The 23,114-nt window shown below is 44.9% G+C and overlaps 1 protein-coding gene across 5 annotated transcripts in view; it reads right to left on the minus strand.

Moving 5' to 3' along the window:
* Positions 1-5,292: 5,292 nt before the first annotated feature.
* The window catches only part of RASSF8 (Ras association domain family member 8), a 75,777-nt gene continuing 57,955 nt past the window's right edge, over positions 5,293-23,114 (minus strand). For 4 of the 5 annotated variants that reach the window (XM_040061659.1, XM_040061657.2, XM_040061661.1 and 1 more), the window contains exons 4-6: positions 13,715-14,604; positions 11,615-11,759; positions 9,514-10,533 (exon numbers count right to left, since the gene is read on the minus strand). In XM_040061659.1, the coding sequence (XP_039917593.1) occupies positions 10,412-10,533; positions 11,615-11,759; positions 13,715-14,604 (1,157 nt within the window). In that variant the 3' untranslated portion in view covers positions 9,514-10,411. Of the gene's footprint in view, positions 5,399-9,513; positions 10,534-11,614; positions 11,760-13,714; positions 14,605-23,114 lie in introns of those variants that run through there. The other variant, XM_040061662.1, reaches the window with a different exon arrangement.

Genomic DNA, 23,114 nt, shown 5'->3' on the forward strand with positions numbered 1-23,114 from the left:
TCAGTGTGAAGCCACTGCCCCTTGTCCTGTCACTCCAGGCCCTTGTCAAGAGTCTCTCTCCATCTTTCCTGTGGGCTCCTTCAGGCACTGGAAGGCCACAATGAGATGAAATCATCTTTATTTGTACAAGCCTGTGAAGAAGGATCTCCTCCTCTCTCCCGATGTTCCTGAGGCACCCACACAGCAGTGCCTTCAGGATGCAAGCCGGACTCCTTGACTGAAGGAACCTCCACAGTGTAGGAGAGTCTTGTGAGCTTCTGCCTGACAAGAGAAGCATTCATATCAAAATATAATAACTAGGCAGAGTTACCTGAAGAGGAAACCAGAATAGACTCAAACCATGCACAAATATGAACACCTGCATATGCTGAAACCAGCATGCTAAAATCAACAGTAAATGAAGATAGTGATTTTGCAAAGTTTTAAGTTTGAAACAATTAGTCAATTAGATCTCAAAGGTAAAATCTTTACTGGTCGAACCTGGCGCAAAGTTGCTAAAGGAGAGAATAAGGCTCACCTCTTTTGAAGTGCTCTCATTATTCACTTTAGAAGGGATGTAAGTCCTCTGCTAGCAGGAAGAGGTTTAACCTCTGACTGAAGGGAAAGCTTCCTCTGCACGTAGGTTGTTTTGGTAATGCCACACCAAGGGTAGTTACTAGTGAACTGCATGTGCCCAGTCAGCTCTTTCTGTACAGCTCAAGGCAGAATGTTTGGCCAGGTGGCCCCCAGCCTGACTGAACCATTGCAGCACAACTCTCTGTTGGCCAGAACGGGCTTTCTTGCAAATGACCCACGTGCAAAAGTCAGTACATGGAGATGAAGGGCTTGTACTCCTCCTGGGAGAGCCCTCCACATCCCTGGGCTTTAGTTTCCCAAGCTGATAAAAGGGATAATGACATCTAATTAGTTGACTACATATACAGATATGCATGTGCATATATAACAATTGTATGATTGGGATAATTGTCATAGTAACAAAAGAAAGCATTTCTTTCCTTGGAAATTTCAGGCTGTGTTCTGCCACTGAACAAAGACGTTAAGGTACTCCCACTGCCCAGGCTCCTGCTCTTGCAGTTGCTCACAACACCTGAATTATGTGCTTGCCCTGTGTGACTGCACCCTGGCAGCAGTCCACTCTTCCTACCAAACAAGGGAGATGTTCCTAGAAGTAGGTGCCTTCTGCTGTAAAGTTCCTCAGATAATGTACGAAGGTAGCAGCAAGAACTTAACTGAGCAGGACATGAGATAAGGTACTGCAGGACTGATTATTCCCTGTCAGGTGCCAGCAGCTGCATTAATTATTACTGAAATGCATTCAGATGGCAACATCTTTAAAGGATCTTTGACCTCAGAACTGAGCAGTAGGGATTCTCTGCTCTCGACATGCTGAAGGGCGCTCATTCTGGCCAAGAGTCCAGCGTTAAGTGCAGCTGAGGTGTTTGTTAGTTAATTAAATTTATTTGGAGCATGTAGAAACACTTTGGAGTTGGAAAACAATGAAAAAAGGCACCTTCCTACAATTCTAACTCCTGCGTGCTTTATCTCTTCAGCCACTAATACCAAAGGGCACTTGGGTATCAGTGGAAACCTGTGAAATGGCAGCCTCTCATGGTGCATTACTGGTTACATTCACATTGCTAGAACATCCCAAGACTTGTGGAAACTCTGGAACATTTAGGACCACCAAGCAAATCTCAATCTGTTCAGTCAATTGTTTCTATCAATTAGGTACAACACACTCCTCAAGCAGCACCTGCAAAAGGATTAAGGCTGCCTCAGGTAATAGCAGCACTTTACAATTAGAGAGTTGAGCAGAAGTTCAAATGAGGTTTTATTCCTTTACTTGTTTTTCCTTTTTACCCCTTTAGAAAAAGAAATCTACATAAAGCTAGACAAGAATTCGCCTTCAGAAACCCCCAGTTCCCCTCAACACACCTGCATTTTGCTCTCACTGCAAGGTAAAGCTAACTCTGAGTGACCTCTTGTATCATGGAAGGATACAAAATACAGTTCATGCTGCAGTATCGGGATGGCACAGCCACATTCAGGAGCACGCTGTGCTCAGTACTATTTGCCAAACAAATAGGAATCAAGACGCTGCTCCCCACGTGGGCTGCCGTATATATAGACAAAGTCAAAGGGGATGAGGCAGTATTATCTCAGGCTTACAGCTGGGGAACTCCAATCCACAGGGATTATAATAGCTTGCCCAAGGTCACACATAGGAAATCTGTGGCAGAGCTGGGAAATGAAACAAGAGTTTCCCAGGCACAGGCAAATACACCAGGCACAGGACAGTATCTAAAATGGAATGTTTCAACCCATATCTGTACAGGTTTCCAAAAGCTTCCAGGCCTGCTCAGAAACTGCAGGAATGGCATAATTCGTGTATCTGTTACTGTGAATAAGACACATCTCTTTTTAAGTATTACTGCATCCTTTCTGAAAGAACATGAAGTTGGAATGCTGGGTGCCTTACACGATTCCCTACCACGTGCCGTGCGTTCCTAGAAAACCTGCTTCCCATCACAGTGCTGCATGTACTGCTGCCCTCTTGTGCGGGCCTGCTGGGAACTGCAGCGTTGGCAGTCGAGGAGACCGATTATCTTGTGCCTGGCCCCGGCCTCACCTTTCATCCCAGCCCTACAGCTAAAGGACACCGTTGCATTTCTCATTTGCTCTGTCACTGTCTCCTCCCCACTCATTTTGTGTGAGACATAAGCGACACGACAATGGAGAATCCAGGTCATAGTCTTGGCAGCCACGCCGCATATCTGCCAGGTCAAGGAATCGCTTAAGACAACGCTGTAACAACAAAATGTTGTCAAAGGTCAGCTGGCACTCTGGGGCTTCCCTTCAGTGTGCCAGCAAGGCCAGTTCCACCTCATCAATCAAAGTTTACCTCAGGCTGATTGGGACTGCTAAAGTCAAATCATCTGTTCTGAGTACATAACATTTCATGAACAGCAGTTTGATACACACAATAAAACTTGTGACAGGTAGTAATTTAGGTGAAGCTCCACAGGCAACCACAAAGAAATTCCAGTTATTTCCCACTTAGAGGCTGGTCTGAATTTCATTTTAGCAATAACTCCTGATGGTACTTCTGTGTTATCACGTCACTGGCCCCAAAGCTGCATGATTCGCTTTTCATCACACTGGCACTGGAAGGGACTTCAGAGCAAATACTAATCAGGTTAAAGATGTTTCACTTGGTCTACATCTCACTCCCTTCCTTCCATCACCCTCCCTTTGTTGTTGTTGGTTTTTGTGTTTCTGTTTTAACCAGAAGGCCTCCTTTTAAAAATACCTAGGCAGGTAATTATTGGCACTCATTTGTGCTGCATTAGATAAGGTGGGGTTTTTAAGCACACTTTCCACAAACCCAGCTGGAGTTTTTCTGAACAGTTTTTCTTCGAACTTCTGCTCATTAAAAATAAATTATAAAAATTTTTCTTTCCTACAACTTGACCCAGGATTGAATATTAGATCTTTTATGCTGCATTTTCCTGCTAAGACTTCCAATTACCAACTATCTTCCTCCTTTTGCAGAGGGGTAGAACAAGACAAAGCATGTAGCTGAAACAATAAGCACAGTCTGGTGTAGTGGTATTTCACGTCCATCAGCATGTCCAGATGTCTGAACAGAAGTGTGATGACATTCTCTCACTCTTCCAGAGATCCCCGTAGCCCTTCCACAGCCAGGGATTCAGATCCAAAGAGCCTCTAGAAATCAAACTTCAGATTCCATGGGGAAGAAGCTCCAGGGCTGCCCGTGTGGCAGCAAGGAGGGAGGCACACACAGAGCCACCAAAAGTGGCATGAGGACACTGGCAGTGCCTGAGTTGCCCAGACAAGCGGTGAGGTTGCTCAGGGAAGTTTATCAGTTCTGATTGCATCAGTTCCTGGTTGCACTAGCAAATGCCAAAGAGGCTCCTTTCCAGTCAGCCTTGGACAGCACACAGAACTCACTGCAAAGGATGGGAAAAAAAGTACACAGCATACCCACCTGGAAAAAGGGAACAAAATAGAACAACTGAGATTGTCTCCGTGCAGTATTTCTGCAGAAAGTTAATGATGAAGCAGTGGCTGACCCAGAAAATACTCATTAACACTAGCTACAGTATCAAAGGTAGCAAATACATCATTTTCAAGCAAGGCAGTAATGGGGACCCATTGCTCATTGTGCCCTACTTCAGACACCAGACATCTTAGTTGAAACAATCATTAAAAATTTGGATTATAAAGGAATACTACCTAGCTGACACAGACATGACGGGCAGAAGAAATCAGTACAGCTTCTGAACGAAATGGATCATTGATCTGGTCTGGTTTTGCAACTCATTACTGGTTCAGTTACCCTGAGCTAGTTAGTGCTCCAGCAGTCACATACAAATACACCACTTTGTTCTTTAAAGGCAAAGCAAAAGATCAGAACCCATCAGCTGTAGCCCTGGCTCTGCTGAGCACACTGAGAAACCTTAGTAACCACAAAAGCCAGCCAGCTGACTGGCACAGGAGCAGGAAAGGGCACCTTTCAGAGCACAGGGCCTCCACAACTTCCACAGCCCTGACAACAGTGCCACGTGCTGGGGCTTCAGTGGAGTTCATGGCATGGTCCTATTGCCAGCCAACACTGCCACTACTGTTAGCTCACTTCTCCTCACAGCTAATGAGATTAGGCTCCAGTTAGCTTAGGAAAATCCATTTGTTGGGATATTAGACTAAGGACTGCATTTGGATGGCTTAAATCACAAGTCTCCAGCTGTATCAAGTTCCCAGCCTTGATTAGCTCAAATGATCTCAAGCAAGCGTCACACCCTCTCCGGTGTCAGCACAGTAGCTACACCTGAATGTGGCCTAAAAGGCCTTCTGCTCCTGTTCAAAGCTTAATTTCTTTCTGCTCCCTGAAGCATCAGGGCACCCTTGCGTCTGTACATTCAGTTCCTCTCCCTGACCACCTCCAAGTGAACCTCTGCCTCTCTGCTTTAAGTTACACTTTCCCCGAATCACTCACTGACCAATGCTGTCATTGCAGGGTCACAGTTAATTTTAGTAACAGTTCCTCAGATGAAAACAAGCTCATCTGCCCTTTTGCAGCGCCTGGGCTTTATCTGATTGATATTACAGCACACTTCCAGTAAAGGAGCTCCCCTTGTCTGCCACAGAGGCCCCACACCACCCAGAGCTGTGTTTCCCACACCCCAAGGAAATTACTATTTAGGAGAGCTCCTGTGGCCTAATGCTCAACAGAGGGCCATTTCTGGAATTGTTTGAGCTGGGCACACCAACCTCAGCCTTGGCCCTGCCATCAGGCCCGGTGTTCTGCGACACAGTCCCAGTGGCTCTGGCGTGAGACGTACGCGACGTGAACGGTGCAATCCCAGCAAACCATGAACTGTAAAGACCCAAAGTTTCAGAGGGGAATTTATTGTGTGGGAGCATACCCAGTACTTTTTGTCAACCATTCATGAGAATAATAAAAAATAGAAGCTTTTTAAATGACAAAAAAATATAGTTACATATAATACAGGTTTTCATCTTGCATTGAAGCGGAGCAGTAATAAAACGCTCACTCGTGTTTTCACAGTTTGTGTTGCTTCTCTAGGTTAAAGCATCAGCAACTCCAGTGTTCCAGTCAGAACCCCGAGTTAGCAGTTTCATGGGATGATGGTGAGGGTGAATGCTCTCAGCATTCTGACACACTTCACAAGTACAGCCAGCACACTTGATCCATTTCAGAACTACTAAAATTTTCAGAGGTACCAGCTACACTTGAGGCATCCTTGCTGTAACTGGAAGGGTTTTGTATCAGAACACATTTTCCAGGCTCCAGCCAGAAACACATCTGTGGAACACTCAAGAATGTGCTTAAATCCAATCTGGTTCAAAGGGCTCCGAGTTGATCCTTTGTGACCCCCTTGTTCTGCCCTCACAAGCACCACGCATGGGCACAAAGCTCTAACCAGTACTTGGTCACATGTGTAAAGTGCTTGCAAGACCACAAAGGATTTAACATTCTTCAGCACTCCACTTAGAGACCTAAAGACATTCACTGCATGTAAATACATTGGTATTTACTACACACACTTACATCCAGCACCCAATATTATTGCAATAATTCCTTGCTGGTATAACAGCTCATACACCAAATTTCACTTATTTAGTTTTCTACAAACATAGGAAAAAAAAACACCTGAAGAGAGCTAGAACAGCTTTCAATCAGTCACTATATTGGCATTGAAAGCTTTATTTTGAAAACTTGAAGCAGCAATACTGAATAAATAGACAGAATGATTGTTTTGTCATCTCCATACAACTGATGGCCTTCATCCAAAACATTAAAATACTGTAACAAATAAACATGCACATTTCAATGTTCTAAAAAAACAAAAAAAAACAAAAAAAAAAAAAAAAAAAAAACAAAAACCAAAAAACCCAAAACAAACAAACAAACAAACCACCAAAAAAACCATAAAAGGAGGTGTAATATAAAAGTAACACTTTGACACTTTTTTTTTTTAATACAGTACAGACCATTAGACTATTCTCTGGAAAAAAAAAATCTGAATACAGTTTTGTTATTTACATGTATCATTAAGGCCCAATTCACTCAAGTTAATGCACATCAGGAATTTATATGCTTCAAGGTAACTCACTAAAAGTTACAAGATCGATGTTTCTTTGATCATACTCATATGATCCCAGTTCACTAAAATAATGCAATACTCTTCAGGCTAAAAAACAAGGCAATTGCTGCCCCAAGAGGAGATTTTTATTTCACTAAAGGATCTTTTTCCCTCTTACCTCACATGTTTGCATATTGCTAATGCTAGTAGTGGGAGTTCTCTTCTTCAAGAACTTCCTCCAAACTTGCCAGGGTTTAGAAAAGCAAGCAATCTCAAAGCTAACATACCATTTCCAGAAGCAATTCAGGCACTTGGGAACCTAAGCCCCACTGAAAGATACTGGGAGCTGACTTTTCAGAGTGGGACTTGGTTTCTCCCTTGCTCAGGCATTCAGACTGTTCACCTTAGCCTTAACCTACTGGCTTTTCAGATGGTCACCCCCCTCTTTTCCCCTAACAACATAGCATCTCCAGCAAAAATAAACTGTATCCTCATGGATGAGAGCGGTAACACAGTTAATTTCCATTAGTAATAAATTACAGGAGTTCTCCATATAAATTCCCTGTGCACTGGAAAATAGTGCTTGTGTATTCAACTATTTAACGCAAGCAAAAAACCCCGTTTTTATCATGCTGCCCAGTAAATAATATGGCACTTGTTAAAATTAGTATGTGTAGCTTCCTTTCTGCTAATGCCCCAGGAGGTTTGGAACACTTCTGAAAATGGACTTTTTATACAGTTGTGAAGAAAGAGTGAGTTTCCGCAGTTGATCAGAAGCAAAACTCTAAACACCGAAGTGTGGGGAATTTTTCTAACTGTTACACGTGGGTCAATTCACATTTAATGCAAGGGCATGCCATTTCTTTTTGGTTTATTTACAGAGAGGGTGAAAATGCTACGGAACCTCAGCCTGGGTGAAATTCGATAAGCAAGAGGAGTATGGCGGGGGCAGGGGAATTTGTCAGTGTCTCACAACCGGCAGGCCTGGATACCAAAGTCTCTCCTTGGCCACAGGAGTGGCTGAAGCTGGCAACGTTTTTCAGATCACCTTGACATGTGCCAAAGCCCTGGGACTACACCCAGGGGTGCTGCAGTGGTCACTCCTGAGCCAGCTCCAGGCGGGCCCCTGTGTCCAACAGCTGCTGCAGTCAGCAGGTGCTACTTTTTAACTTCAGCATCAAATTCTTCCCTTGATTCTACGTCAAGCCCTCCAAACCTGTCCTTACTCTTCCTTTTTAACCCTTTTCCTCCTCCCTCCATCTTACAGAATAACCTGGCAGAGAAAGAGAGCAGGTTTTATGATGCAAAAGCCCGATTCAGCTCAAACTGACGTCTGTGGGAGATGGACCAGTCACAGGATATGAAAAAATCATTAGCTAGGGTAAATATGCTGATCTACCTTAAAAATACTTCATCTCAGGACAAGAATGTTTCCCCCCACCCCCATGCAGCATAATTTGGGCCAGACTTTGCAAGGTGCTGAGTGCCTCAGTTCTCTAACATCAAGAGGTGCTGAAGATGCAAGATATCCACTGGAGAGGGCCATTTCATTTCTGTAAATTGAACCCAGAATATAAGGCATATATGCTCAAGTACCTTGGACAGATATTGTCCCCAAACTATGTATATTTTACACTTTTTTTTATATATATATATACACACATTCTTTTTTTTTAATACAAAGTTATGGGCACAGTAAACATGAGCACAGAATTGTGATAAACTAACAGTAAAATGGGTGAGCACTGCAAAGGTTCCTCAGGAATATCTCATTTTCCAGTTTGCTCACAAAGGAAGATGAAAAAAAAAAAAATCCTGATAAGTTAAACAGTAAAAATTCATAGTCCATTTGGAAAGGTCCTTTATATATTCACAGCCTTATCTGTTGCTGTTAGTCTAAATACAGCAGCATTTTTAGAGTATATGATGCCATTAATAAGTGGAAAGGAAAAAAATGCATTAAACACTCAAGAATCCTTCATCTTCTGCCATATCGTTTAAAACTTCCATTTGTCAGGAAGCTCCTTTTTTAGAAAAGGAGACTTAAATGAACATTTATCTGCACATCAGTGAATCAACACAAGAGGATGCTAGGAGTTAAGTATTTTTCTATGGCTAAAAGCTTGGATTTTCCTAGCAGTGGTAAAATCCTGACCTTGCCAAGGAGGACATGAGGAGACCAAGTCTTCAGCACTGCAGTGAGGGCACAGTGTCCCCCCTCGTGCCCAGGGGATCTCCAAGGTGGGGACAACGCTGTGAGTTGCTGTTAGAACAGGAAATCCAAACCAGGGAAAGCCCATCCCACCCCTAAGTCATCCATGAGGCCAGCCCCAACATTTACTGTGTGTCCCACTGATGCCAGTCCCTTTCTCCTCAAAGCTGGTGTCCCCTGCAGTAATCTCACTTCAAGGCCTGCAACAATGAGCTGTTTGGGAGTAGCTACTTTCTGCAGGAAACCCTTTTTGTCTAATTCTTTCTTAGCTTTGATTGCATTAGAGCAACATTAAGATGTGATAAGGTTCTCTTTTCATATGATTTGTGAAAAATGACCATCAAATGTAATTTTTTCAAAAATTACCTGTGAATTTTCTGCTTGCAAGCTTTACATTCTGTAAGTGGCTGTCTTTCAAAGGGACCAAATGTCTCCAACCAGGGAGCTGAATGAAATCCTGGCCTCACTCCTATCAATAACAACTCTTCTGCTAGTGACTTCATGGGACTCTGCCAGGTTTCTTCTCTTCACAAAACCTGAGTGGATTCTGGAAAGCTGGAAGTGGATACTCATTTGTGTTGTGTCTTTCTTCCCCTCCAACAGCAAGATTTGTAACAAAACAAGAACACTGTAATGGTTAGTGGAAAAAATGAAGTACAAAATCACACATAGTGAAAGCCTCCTACTCTCTTTTGGTAAGATATATGAAGACAACTTCTTACATTGTTCTTTTCTCAAAAGGCATATACAATGTGGCAAAATATTTCAAATATACATTCTATATAATAAAATATCATCTAACTAGTGCATCCTCAACCATATGCTGGAAATATTTTTACCAAGCCAAAGTTTAAAATCCATAAATCTTTTGAACACTAGGTGCTTCATTCAAGGCAGATACAACAGCAAGTAAATCCCACAAGCTCACTTTTCAAGCTTTAAAAGGTAGCAATGGATGGAACACGACATATGATGACCCACGACAGAAATGAACAAAGTTAGTGGTGAGAAACCACTGCAATGGTTCAGCACCCCTCAGAACTCTGCATTGCAGATTGCTGTACTTGATCAGATAGGGGATGTCGGCAAACACAAATTAAAGTCACCTCGTCAGACTGACACACAGCCAGATGTGAAAATTCACAAGTTAAAAATAAAAATATAAAAGGTCAACATTCACAGGTCCATTGACTAAAGGGAATAAATTAAAACTCAGGTAAGTTGCATACATAGTTTCCTTCACCCTCAGTCTTCCATTTATGCCTATACAAGGAACAATACTTTCCCAAACACTTCTGAAGTGGCAAAACCAATGAAGGTTTTTGCACTCAAGCTGTGTTGACAGCAAAGTCGTCCTTGCCAATTTTGAATCGAGACAGTTCCTGCCTCTTGAGCATCAGTGCACAGGGTATGGCTCCAAGTGGTGTTGGAGGAAGAAGAAAAATAACACGGCGGTGTAACAAAAAAACAGAACAAGACAAACTCCTTCCATTCATCATTGGCAGAATAAAATAAAGTGTATCTTGTCCAGGGTACCTTGCTAGGTCCTCTCTAGAAGAGGTATGTACTGTCATACATAAATGCCCTCCGGGTTAAAACCAGATGACAGGGGGTTCTGTAGGATCCGAAGGTTACTGGGGAGCTGTCTCGAGGAGCCAGGGCGCTTCAGGGACCCAGACTGAAAGGTTGGCTCTGCATGAGAAAGAGGGCAATTAGAAAAGTCATCAGCAGGGGTGCACCTCTCCTCCTCCTGGTTAATGCAACACAGAAAAACTAATTCCACATGTAACAAACTCCTGAAGTGCCTGGCTAGGAATTGAGGAGATCTAAGGCGCACACTTCCTACTCATTTCAAAACAGAACGAAACCCATGCAAAAGAACTACCCTCCCAGGAGAAACATGTACAGAGTCACACACACACTTATATGGTGTTGTGGTGATGTGCAGATAGAGCTTGAACCTGTAACATAATTCAAAGCTTCAGCTTCCTGTCCACTTAAAAGAGTTCACACAAGTGCTGCATTTGAAGGTCTGGTTGTCTTTTCTTCTCTCCCCACCCGCTTGCCCTCCCAGTGCCTTTTGGTTATAAAGTTTTCTGAGCAGAGGGACAGACACAGCACAAAAGAATGCCGAGACAAAGAGCCCCAGAGTGCAGGAAAAAGCACACGACCACGCTGGAGCCACAGCTCTGACATGCATTCAAAACATTCCCATGGTTCTGCCCAAGAAATTCTGATTCCGGATGTGGGCACGTGCAGGCTGCACTGATCTCACTGGGGGCAAAGTCAATTCGCGCCTGCCATAACAGCCATCTGTGCAGGACTTCTGCATGGCTGGCAGCCCAGCTGGACTGGCTCCCATTCCCGTGCGGCTGCTGTCTGGGATTTCTCAGGATCCAGACACATTCCTTTTTCTGCTCTGACAACACCCCTACCAGAAGAGGAAGAACCCAGACGAGCAGCAATGTCAGATGCACAATCACATTCCGTGCTGGCAGCCAGCCATGGCGGCCACTCTTGAAAGCTGCAGGCTCAATGCATTGCTGCTGGGACAATCGCACGCCCGGGCACAGTGGGAGAGAAGTTCTCCACATGCTGCTCTTTATTTAGAGCCTGCTAAACCCTTGGAATGAAAAGAAATACTCGACAATGTGCTCTCGTAGAGTTTGGCTGATGTCTTTGCTAAGGGAGCATTCACTTTGCGTAGGAGTAAAGGCACTGCCTGCCCCTTCTCCCTCTTTCCCTCCCTCCCAAAGCTTCCTGAGGGATGCACCTCTCTCAAGCTCCACGTGTGGGGCCTCCACCTCCGTGGGGTCTGCCGGCAGCACCGTCACCTTGGTTCCTGTTTGCTGGATGAACTGCTGCAGGTTCACCTGGCGCAGCTCCTTGGTCAGTTGCTCCAGTTCTTGTTCCCTGTCCTGCCAGGAAACAGAAAACATCTGCTGAGCAAATAAAGCAGCATTTCATGACCATACTTACAGCTGGGTAACTAATGATTCTCCTTTTGATGAGAAAGCCTCCACTTTTTAAAGCTCAAATGCAAACTGAAGAGTTGAAAGGTATTTTAATCTTGTAACTTAAAAAGCCAGTCAACACTCCCTAGCACTTACTAGAATCACAGAATCAATTAGGTTGGAAAAGACCTCTGAGATCATTAAGTCAAGCCCATGACCCTAATTGGGTTTTTCTTAATGTATTTTATTTTTATATTGCTTCTTGGATGACTAGCAGCTGTTTCTCATACCACCTGAGAAAAACTTTGGCACAGCAGCAAATAAAGGTAATAGTGTGAATGCTGAAAAAATAATCAACCGAGCAGCAGTCTGGCACCAAGTCTTACTTCTTCCTGAAGTGTCCAGCATGGCTTGGACAGCTCATTTAATTCTTCTGATCTTAAAAGGAGTAAAATTCTCTCTTCTTGTTACTTGCATTTTCTATTTCAACTTTTTTGGCCAGAATCTTCTCACTCTGCAAGGGTTTTGTGCAATGAAGCCAAAGCCTGACTGGTTCCCCACCCCTTCAAAGCACAGATGATCATTTAGGATCTTTCTCTCTACTCCTGTCATGATATGCAAAACTTACAGCTCTGACAGATTACAACCGTCTTGGACTATTATTATTCCCACACACGGAGGCTGAGCTGCTTTAGCAGATGTCTTTAACTTTAGGTATGCAATAAAATATTTATCTATCTTCTCCCCCACAAAGCTCCATAATGCAGAGCTCAGTTTATTTTCTTGTGGACTTGCATATTTGTGCACCTTTAGGTTTAGAACAAGATTGGAAGATCTGAACTGAATGTCTTCCCAAGAAAACCTAGACTATGAAAAGAACCAAGCCAGAAATATTTTGAACTCCATCACAGCCTCAGTAAATGTCACTGAGGATAGATAAATCACAAAGAGGACTTGAAGCTTTCCATCAGTGCAAATCCTTAAGTGTGGCATGTCTGGAAACTTAGCATAGATAAACATAGCCAAAACTGCTTACAGATTTCATCCATTTTGCTTTGGATGAAAAGATTACTTTTTTCCTCCCTCATCACCTAGTAAAAACAGCTCATACTGACATGGTTCAAAGACAGGAGTAAGGATATGAAATCCCTTTATATATTCACAGTGGAATCACATTAATGCCACTGCAGCACTGCAATATACTGGCAATCAGCTAGAACCAAAACTCCAACTGATGTGTGGTGCCTTAGGACTATCTTACACAGCACATAAAAATCCCAGAAGCTCCAATCTTTCCTCCACCTCATCCAGCTAGCAGCTGGAGTCCCTTTATTCCTTCATGCTCTATCAAGATCCAAGTGATATCATTAACTTTAACAAGGAAACAGGGACTGAATTCTCTTTTGACACATGTGCCACAAATGCCTGGCGTGTCGAGAAAACAAAATCCTGAACACCAGTGAGTCAGCCAGGAACAGAGGGATGCTGTTCTTCAAAACCAAAGCCCTGTAAGGTTGCAGGTACTTTGCTTTAGCTCTGTACTTTTCCAGGTGCTGCTTTTAGACTGTTCTTTGTTATTTATCTCTTCTGGTGGCAGGCAAACCTAACAAAGATCAGAAGTTTATCCTCAGAAAAGACTACGATGGTGCAAATTACTGCTTTTCTTCTCAGACAGTTTGAATGAGTGAGTTAAACACAGGTGAAATAAAAACAGTTTGCTGTTCAAAAAAAAAAAAACAAAACCAAAACACCCCACAAACTGAAATGTAACCTGAAAATGAAAGCAATACATTCTCTCTTTTACCCCCATTCACTTTGTAAACTGTCTTGTGTTGTCTTTCATGGGCTTCAGATTTGTGTATGAGAGACCAGTCACAGTCTTTGACTTTCTCTAGCTATGGATAAAAAGACAGTCTTACCTGTAATCGCTTGGTAGCTTGGCCCAAAGACCTTTCTACTGCTTTAATGCCATTTTCCAATCTCAGACTCTGCTGGCCCTGAATATCAATTTCTCCCTTCACCTTCTCAATCTTTTCCTTGACCTCTTCTTCATTCACCTGGGACTCTTGAACTTCCCGCTGCAACTTCTCTGCTTCAAGGCCACTCTCCATGTTGTGGATCTGAGACACATAGTCCTTGAGCTTGCTCTCGCACTCCAGGATCCTCTGCCTCATCTCCTGCAGCTGCTCCGTCAGCTGCTTTTCATTCTCCTGTTCGATCTGCAGCTCGTTTTCCCAGAATTCTTCCTCCTCAATCTCCACTTCGTTCCGTTTGATCTTCTGCTCCAGTTTGAGGATTTCTTCTTCCAGGCTGGCGTTGTACTTTTGCTCCCAGTAGCGGATCTCGGCTTCGTTGGACTCCAGCTGCTTCTCGATGCACTGAAGCTTCTCCGTCTGGAGGTGGATCAGTTTCTTCAACTCGTCCGCTGTCGTTTTACAGTTGTTGAGCACCTTCTGCTTGAACTCCGACTCCTTGCTCTTCCCGAAGATGTCCATTAGCCCCTTGGCGCCGCCAGTGAAGGTGAGGGATTTCCTTTTCGGCTCCCTCCTCTTCATGGCCTTGTCCCCGGGCGGCCTCAGCTTGGCCAGCGGCGGCAAGCTCTGCCGGTACAGAGTCCTCTCGGGGATGCGCGCCACGCTGTCCGACGTGGGCCGCTCGCTCAGGGAGGGCCCGGTGCGCCGCAGGATCAGCTGCACGTCGCTGGCGTACTGCCCCCACTTGTTGAGGGACACGATGGGGTTCTCGTGCGGCGCCAGGTGCCGCTCCGTGTCCCGCCACTTCTCGATCAGCGTGTAGCGCCCGGTGCGCCCTGCAAGGGAGCACAGCGTCAGCATGGCCGCGGGGGGGCGCCACCGCGCCGCGCTCCGCCCGTGAGGGCCGGCCCGGGACACGGCGGGGCGCGGGGGGACGGCCCCGGGACACGGCCCCCACAGGCTGTTCCAGCGCCCGTCCCAGCACACGCTGCCTCACTCACGGTGCCCGCACATCCCCGAGTTCGCCTCTAAACCCTCCCCGCGCAGGGCGGGAGCGGCAGGAACGAAGAAGGATCGACACCCGTGAGAACCGGCGGAGCTGCTCAACCACGGGGCTACCGGCAAGGACTGCGATTCATGGAATTCGTGGACCTACAGATCATCCAGTTCCAGCCCCCTGCAACAGGCAGGGAGGGACACCTTCCACTATCCCAGTTTGGTCAGAGCCCCATCCAGCCTGGCCTTGGACACTGCCAGGGATGGGGCAGCCACAGCTGCTCTGGGCAGCCTGTGCCAGGGCCTCAGCACCCTCACAGGGTGGTGACCACCACATAAATATACCCAATGCGAACCTCTAGACCAAGAAAACAAGAACAGGAATCCTAGATCTTTCATACAGCCATGTAGAAATATATATTTAAAAAAAAAAAAAAAAGTGGAGGCAGCATGTTAAACTTGCTGTTAGACTTCCATCAGTGAGAGGCAGCTGTCAGTGAGTGACAGAGCCTCAGCTCCCCCCACTGATGCCCTCCAGTTCGCTCAGACACTGATCCAGCCTGGACCACAGCCTGCGATGCCTGTGGCAGCACTGCTGATGTGACAAACCTTCGCTGAGGGAAGCACAGGGACAAGAGCAGCAGAGGCTGCCTAAACTGCAAACGAGCAATCAGGCTCCCTGCACAATCTTGTCATCCGTAACAGCAGCTCCCACATCACCACTGGGGTAACCCAGCCTTCAGCAAGAAGCTCTAGCTTTCCTAAGTGTTGAGAGTTTTTCTGAGCACTCTATTGACAATACAACTTATATTCATGGCTTCATTCCTGTTCTTATCAAACACACTTAAATTCAGCTCAGCTGTCTTCATCCTCCAACACCAATTACGTGATGTTTTTCTAAGCACTCTCACTACTCTGAAATACAGCATTTCTGCCACTCCAGAAGAGTTTCCCCTGTCAAAGTAACCTTACTTGAAAGCCACAACATTATTTACAAAAAGATGGGAAGGATCAAGTGCTTTTAAAGCATTTGATGCTAATGAATTTCTGAACAGCTCCACAACTGCCATTAACCTTAAAAACATCATTAGCTACTTTAACACATTACCTACATTCATTTTCATGAGAAATTACCATTCAAATGATTTATTTCAGCACATAAAAGCCTGAAATACCTGTCATATATGCAATTATGGAGGGGAGGAGTTGGAAGAAATGTAGTTACCAGTGGTAATGCATTTGATGTGTTCTCTTATCTTTTACTACCTGCCCAACCATCACACTTTTCTCAAAAGGACAGAAATATCCTAATCTCAGGCTGGAGATCTGCCCCTGACCTCCAGTCACAACACTCCCATGGACTCCTCACTTCAGATTTGTAGGAAAAAAGCTGCACTGTGGTGATTAACACACTGTGCACCCCTCAAAAATCAGACACTGCCTTCCTGAAGAGCTTCCTGAGCTACAACTTCTACATTGGAAATTTTCCTCTGCTCTCACTTTCTCACAACTAGCTCCCAAAACAAAGAATAAGAACAAAAATTGTCTGCAGAGGCACCACCTGGAGAACAGGCAGCTTTGGCTCGTACCTCATCCCAGAGGATTGGCTAGCCCAGTCAGAGACCAAAATGTCCATGTTCACTTCCAAGTTAGGAGTGAGGGCTGAAAGATCTGGCTGGTGGAAGTCAGCAAAACAAGGCAGGCAGCATGAGAACAGCAATCCACCACCCCAAATGCCATATAAATAAATGACTCTGGGTAGGGACTGAGGAAAAAAAGCGGGAAAAAATCCCCAAACCTATCAGCATACTAAAATTGGCTTGGCTAACACTCTGAGAAAGAGATTTAAGGGTTATTCTAATAAATTTCTTCAAAATCAAGTTTATAAAGGTATCTGGTAAAAAGTGAGGGATTTTTGCTAACTCACAATATTGTTAATTGATCCATGAAGATTTATAGTTTGTAGCAGGCATTGGTGTTGTTACAGGAAAAATAAACCTACTGCTGTTTGCCATAGCATACAAACAATAAACCCTGGAGAAGAAAAATTAACTAAAAACATACCCCAGGACAAAGGCTGTATTTTACTGCTCTGTTTTTTCCATCTTAGAAGTTTCCAGCTTGTAATCATGTTGTGCTACTAATGTTCATGTTGTGACAGAATCAGTCAAGTTCAAAGAAGTCCTAAAATTGCAAACTGGAGTAGGTACCACTAGGGGAGCGAACGGAGTGCAATTCCTATTCACTCTGCTATTAAATTCATTACTTAAAAGAAATGTAACAGGAGACAAAAGGAAAAATAGGAAAAGAAAAAAGGAGGGGGAGGAGAATAAAGTTCTAACAACCTTGACCAAAAGTGAATTAAAGAATTAAGCAGAGACTTGCCGAGAACTATTTTCATCTTAGCTTAGGGTTCCAAATCAACATGCAGCCCTAAATAATGAACTCAGCGCTCAAGATCCACATAAAAGAAAGTGTTTTGTAGAAGTAATACTTGCACAGTTCAACAACCACACCTGGAGCTCAGGACTGCTCTAAAACAAAGCTGTTCTCTTCCGAGATCATTACCCAGGTCTAGTGCTCAGCCTGTGCATGACGCAGATTAACAATACCCAGACAACCACAACTGTGATGTTTGCCTGCATTAGAGGGGATTAATTCACAAATGAAAGGGTGAATGAGTTAATTCAGAACTAATGACAGAGTATTTCAGAACACAGGCAGAATGCAGGCGTCCCTGTAGCAAACTGCTGGGTTTGATGTGCAGCCACCACTGACATGGAGAAAGCAGCTTGCCTGGGTTCTTGACGAGGAACAGTTCAACGCCTGCATGCTGCTTCTTGCCCTGTGTGTTGTCCACAAGCCTCTGGACACAAAAAGCACACGGCAGAACTCAGTCCACCTTTGTTACGCAACCTTATTGTTTTAAAAATTAAGTTACCATCGCATTCAGGTGATGGCCATGTATCAGCAATGTATGGCATTCCTTAAATTGCAGTGTGTTACTTCCAGCTGAATATTATACTGAATCCCACCCAGAATTTTGCAGTGTCTCCAGGGAAGGTTCGGTGACCAGTGCAGAAGTGAGTCCCCCTAAAACTTCTGAAGTAAAACTTCTCTTTAACTGCAACTAAAACACTTTGTTTTTTTTAAAACTTCTATCAAAACCTTGTAGTGATGGGAATGGTAGAGAAAACCATTCAGACAGGCCCAAAAAAGCACAAGCAAGCAGTGCTGTGTTCTGTGGTTTTCTCTTCAGAAAACAGGAATTCAAGGGCTGGAGAAAGCACAGAACCTCTGCACCCTATTTCAGGCCCAGATACTCCGTGAGCAGCAGGGGAAAGGTGGTTCTGCCCCGCTCTGCTGAGACCCCCCTGCAGTGCTGCATCCAGCCCTGGGCCAGCACAGGAAGCACAGGGAGCTGCTGGAGCCAGGCCAGAGCAGGGACACCAAGGGCAGCACAGGGATGGAGCAGCTCTGCTGGGAGGAAAGGCTGAGGGAATTGGGATGGTTCAGCCTGGAGAGGAGAAGGCTTTGGGGTGACCTCACTGTGGCCTTGCAGAGCCTGAAGGGAGCCCACAGGAAAGATGGAGAGAGACTCTTGACAAGGGCCTGGAGTGCCAGGACAAGGGGCAATGGCTTCACACTGACAGAGAGCAGGTTTAGATGGGATATGAGGAAAAAACTGTTCTCTGTGAGGATGGTGAAGCCCTGGCACAGGTTCTCCAGGGAAGCTGTGGCTGCCCCATCCCTGGAAGTGTCCAAGGCCAGATGGGGCTTGGAGCAAGCTGGGCTAGTGGAAGGTGTTCCTGCCCATGGCAGAGGGCTGGGATGGGATAATCTTTAGGGTCCCTTCCAACTCAGGCCGTTCTGTGATTCTGTGATTATTACATGGTCCCCAGAATGGAGACCTTACATGTATGATATGGTACCAGCACCTCAAAAAAATCACTAAGAACTTGTATCTGTTTTGCAGACAGCAAACAACAAGCAATAACAAAAGCAGATACACATTTACATTCCTGAAGTACACTGCATCTGCACAAAGGGTAGTGTCAAGGTTAATAGGTTAAGTTTCCACCTACAGCTCCCTAAGCACACAAATTTATCACAGGTTCTATTAGTACAGGAACACCTTTGTAAGAATTTGTTTCAAAATTAAGAAACATCAAAAAAGGAAATATAGAGACTAGAGAATGCTGATGTTCTGACAGTCTGCAAATACCACATGAGTGGTTTGAACACGGACTTCCTCTGGAGGCCCAGGGGCCTGCCACCAAGGTGGTCATGCCTCAGCCCTGGAGAGGCAGAAGCAAATGGGGAGAGACATCCCTCTAGATCAGGGAGAGAAAAGCCTCCCTCCCATGAACCTTTGCACCATATGTTAATTACTTTAAGTTCTGTTCCTTCATTGGTCCGTTAGTTTACGTCACCCCTGTTCAGCCCACGTTTACCATATATGTATTTGCCCTAGAACGCTCTTCCTTCCCTTGACCCCATTGGCTCAGCTTTGCCACAGTGCTCCATCCCTCTTGCCCTACTGGTTCTCCCAACCCTCAGCCACTCCCCTGCACCACTCTCCTTTATCCCTATTGGCCCTTGACCCTCAGAGCCGCCCCTTTTCCCCCTTATTTAACCCTGCGCCCTCAGACCAGTTCTGTTTTGGTCTCTGGACTCCTTCGATGCTGTATCCTGTTCCTGCTAATAAAGAGTTGTCGGATTACCACACAAGGACTCGTCCCTTCATCTTGCCAGACATTTTAGTAGTGTGCTCCAGGCCCCGAAAGCGCAGGTCACTCTCAAGGCCTCATTGCAGCATGCTGCAACAACTTCCTGTGATGTTAAATGGAAAACTGCACTCAGTGTCCTGGATCTGGCTCTGCTCCACAGCCAAACACAAGCTCTGGACCTAAGAGACCGTGCCATGTGCCCAGCTACTGTAGTCTTAGCTTGGGATTGATATAATTTGCTAATTTAAACACTGATTCCATCACAATGAACAGTAATTAAACTAGTGAAATATAGGTACAAGGTAATGAACATTTTTTTTTTAGACTCTCAAGAGGCAGATTTTTAAATTATACTCCATGAAGGTAAGTAAGACAACATTACTCACTTTAAACTTATCTATATGCTTTAATATTTGCAGCTGACACAGTAGACAGAGCAACCATTTCTGCTGCCAAAAGGGAAAATGAAACTCCAAAGGAAAGTAGCAGTAGCAACACTCTTGGCAGGACTGTAACCTGAGAGGTCATCAATTCCCTTTTTCAGGACAGAAATTATTCATTCCATTACTCCCACCCAAAAGTCCATCATCCTCTACAAGCAAAACATTTCAGGCACTACTTTTTTTTTTTTTTTTTTTTTTTTTTTGCTATGCAGGTAGTATTATACACCATGAAAAAAATGAATCAGGCTACAAATGTATATGCCAAGATCCAGCTTTCCATTAAGTGCCTCCCATTCTTCAGAGCCAGGACACACAGTGTTACAGCAGCCCTCTTATTAGAGGGTAAAACAGAGCTGAGGCAGAGACTTCTTGCTAAACACAGCATAAAAAGGGTCCTGGTTTATTCCTCTTCACAGCTTAGTCATCTTCAACTATTCATTGACTCTGGCTGCAGCAAGCTCCTGCTGCAGGTTTCCCTTGCAGCCTCTGACTGCTGGTTATTGCCTGCTGGACTCTGACTGCAGGTATCAGTTTGCAGACTGACTGCAGGCTTTTACCCAGCTAGACTGTGGCTGCAGGTTCCAACAACAGGCTCTGACTGCACACCTAGACTCATCTTGCAGTAGTGATTCTCTCTCCCCAGGATCCTGCTTCATGATTCCCTCCTTCAAGCTCCTCAAGGTTCCTCCTCCATGATGATCCTCTCCTTACCAGCTAGCCCCCTCTTTTATCTCACTCATCCTTACTGGGTATAGCTGTTACTCATCAGGGGCGAGGCTGTATTGGTCAATTAACACAGCTGTTACTTATCAGGGGTGAGGTCACCTTATTCCCACCTCCTACAGTACAGCAGTGAGTCAGTGCAAGTAGGTGACTCACTGCCCTGGTCTCACATAATTTCTAGGAAAAGTGGTGGGATGAGCCATCTTAAATATGAGGGTACCTCTCCTTCTCAAGAAAAGGGGTTGAGGTGGGCAGGAGCAGGTCTTAGTCACCAGAGGTTGTAGAAGCATTTAGGCTGTAAAAGACCTCAAAGATCATTGAGTCCAAGCTGTGTCCACCTTGTCACTCAGTCCAGAACACTGAGTGCCACATCCAGTCATTCCCTGGACACCTCCAGGGATGGGGACTCCAAACCTCCCTGGGCAGCCCCTTCCAATGCTTAACCACCTTTTCCATGAAGAAATTCCTGCTGATATCCAACCTGAACCTTCCCTGGCATAGCTTGAGGCTGTTCCCTCTTGTCCTGTCCTTTGTTCCCTGGGAGCAGAGCCTGATTTCCGCTGGCTGCCATCTCCTGTCAGGGAGTTGTGCAGAGCCAGAAGGTTCCCCCTGAGTCTCCTTTTCTCCAGGCTGAGCCCCCACAACTCCTTCAGCCACTCCTCACAGGACTTGCTCTCAAACCCTTCAATGCAGTCTTGCTCCCAGTTTCTCCTCTTTCCCTGAGACCACCAGGATGCACTCAGTGCCAGGGATGTTCCCTGGCAGGCACATTCCTAGTTTCCATTTTCCCCAGGGGTCCCATCACATCTGCTGCATAGCAGCTGTGTCAAAAGCCTGCCCTGCAATGTAGCACTCTGGACTATCTTGGGAAAAAAAAAAAAATTAAAATAAAAAAGAAAATCTGCACCTAAGACATAAGTTTTAAGACAGCCACACTAAAAGGGAAGTTGCACTAGTTTCAGTCTTGAGCTGAATCTGAATGAGGACCCCAGACTTATCACAGTGCATAGTAAGAATAACCACAGTCACCTGTCTGCACACAGGTCTCCATGGAGGTATAGCCAGACCTGCCAACACTTGGCTCAAGCCAAACCCAGACTGCCCAGAGCACTGAAAAATGCACACCCTCCACAACGTGGATACAGCTTTCTGACCCACTTGGTTTCCCAGAGACAGCCTTCCAGCCCTAGGCTGTCTTCCTTAGCAAGGCAATGCAAAGAAAAAAATAATTGCACACGGGTAAAATCTTCTAAGAACTCTTACTATGTGGAACACATGGGTGAAAATGCTCTGCCTTACCAAAGGGACAACAGCATTAACTCCTGAATCTTTAACAGCACTGACAGAAAAGTAACTGCTGGCAATTTTAATAAATCCAGGATGATTTGAACTCAGTATCTTTGAAATATGAAGCGGACACTTCATTCGTTATGTGATACTTAAGTTAACATCCATAGCAATGAAAAAAAAAACCCAAACAAAAAAATCATTCTGGCTACTGGAGAACTCATTAAATACCCAAGATTAAGAGAGATTAAGAGGGGAAAAAAAAAACCACCTTCAAAACAGAGGTTAGAGTTTGCATTACTCAGATTTCTAAACTCCTGCTATATTTTGCAAGCACAGGTATGAAATACAACAGAAAATAACGAGTGAAAGGAAGAGTCCAGTCCTAGGAAGAATAACCCACGGAGGCTCCACTGAAGGTCTGCTGAGTTCTCCAGGCACAGCCATCTCTCCATGTCTTTACCAGGACTGAAGCCTTAGTTCACTACTATTATCCTTGCTGTCAGAAAAAGGGTATGCAGGAGTTTATCACAACCCAACAGGACAAAGCTCTCAGTCATCGCTTCATACTTTCAACTGCCTTTCGACCAAGCACCCTGAGGTACCACACTTATTTTAGAGCTGTGTCCTAACTAAGTGAAACAATGGGGAAGTTTGGCTGAGGTCACTCAGCAACACGTGGCAAAACACATCCAACAGCCCAGGCCCCTCTCGGTGAGGTTACTGTCACCAGATTTATGAACCAGAAGATGGTTCAGAAGATGTGATCACACTGGGGGATCACCACAAAGTGCGGATTTTTTGTACTTATTTTCTATCCTTCAATGTCACTATTTGAAGTGGCAAAGAATGAAATCTTGGGGTAAAAAAAAAAAAAAATAAAAAAAATCACAAATTCTAAGCAGACCCTTAACAGGGACACCTTCCACTATCCCAGGTTGCTCAGAGCCCCATCCAGCCTGGCCTTGGACACTGCCAGGGATGGGGCAGCCACAGCTGCTCTGGGCAACCTTTGCCAGGGCCTCACCACCCTCACAGGGAACAATTTCTTCCTCATATCCAATCTAAACCTGCTCTCTGTCAGTGTGAAGCCATTGCCCCTTGCCCTGTCACTATACAGTTTTGTAAAAGAAGTGGTTTGATCTTTCCAGATACAACTCTGGCTGA

This window comes from Hirundo rustica, chromosome 4 (assembly GCF_015227805.2).
Source record: "Hirundo rustica isolate bHirRus1 chromosome 4, bHirRus1.pri.v3, whole genome shotgun sequence".
Taxonomy (NCBI): domain Eukaryota; kingdom Metazoa; phylum Chordata; class Aves; order Passeriformes; family Hirundinidae; genus Hirundo; species Hirundo rustica.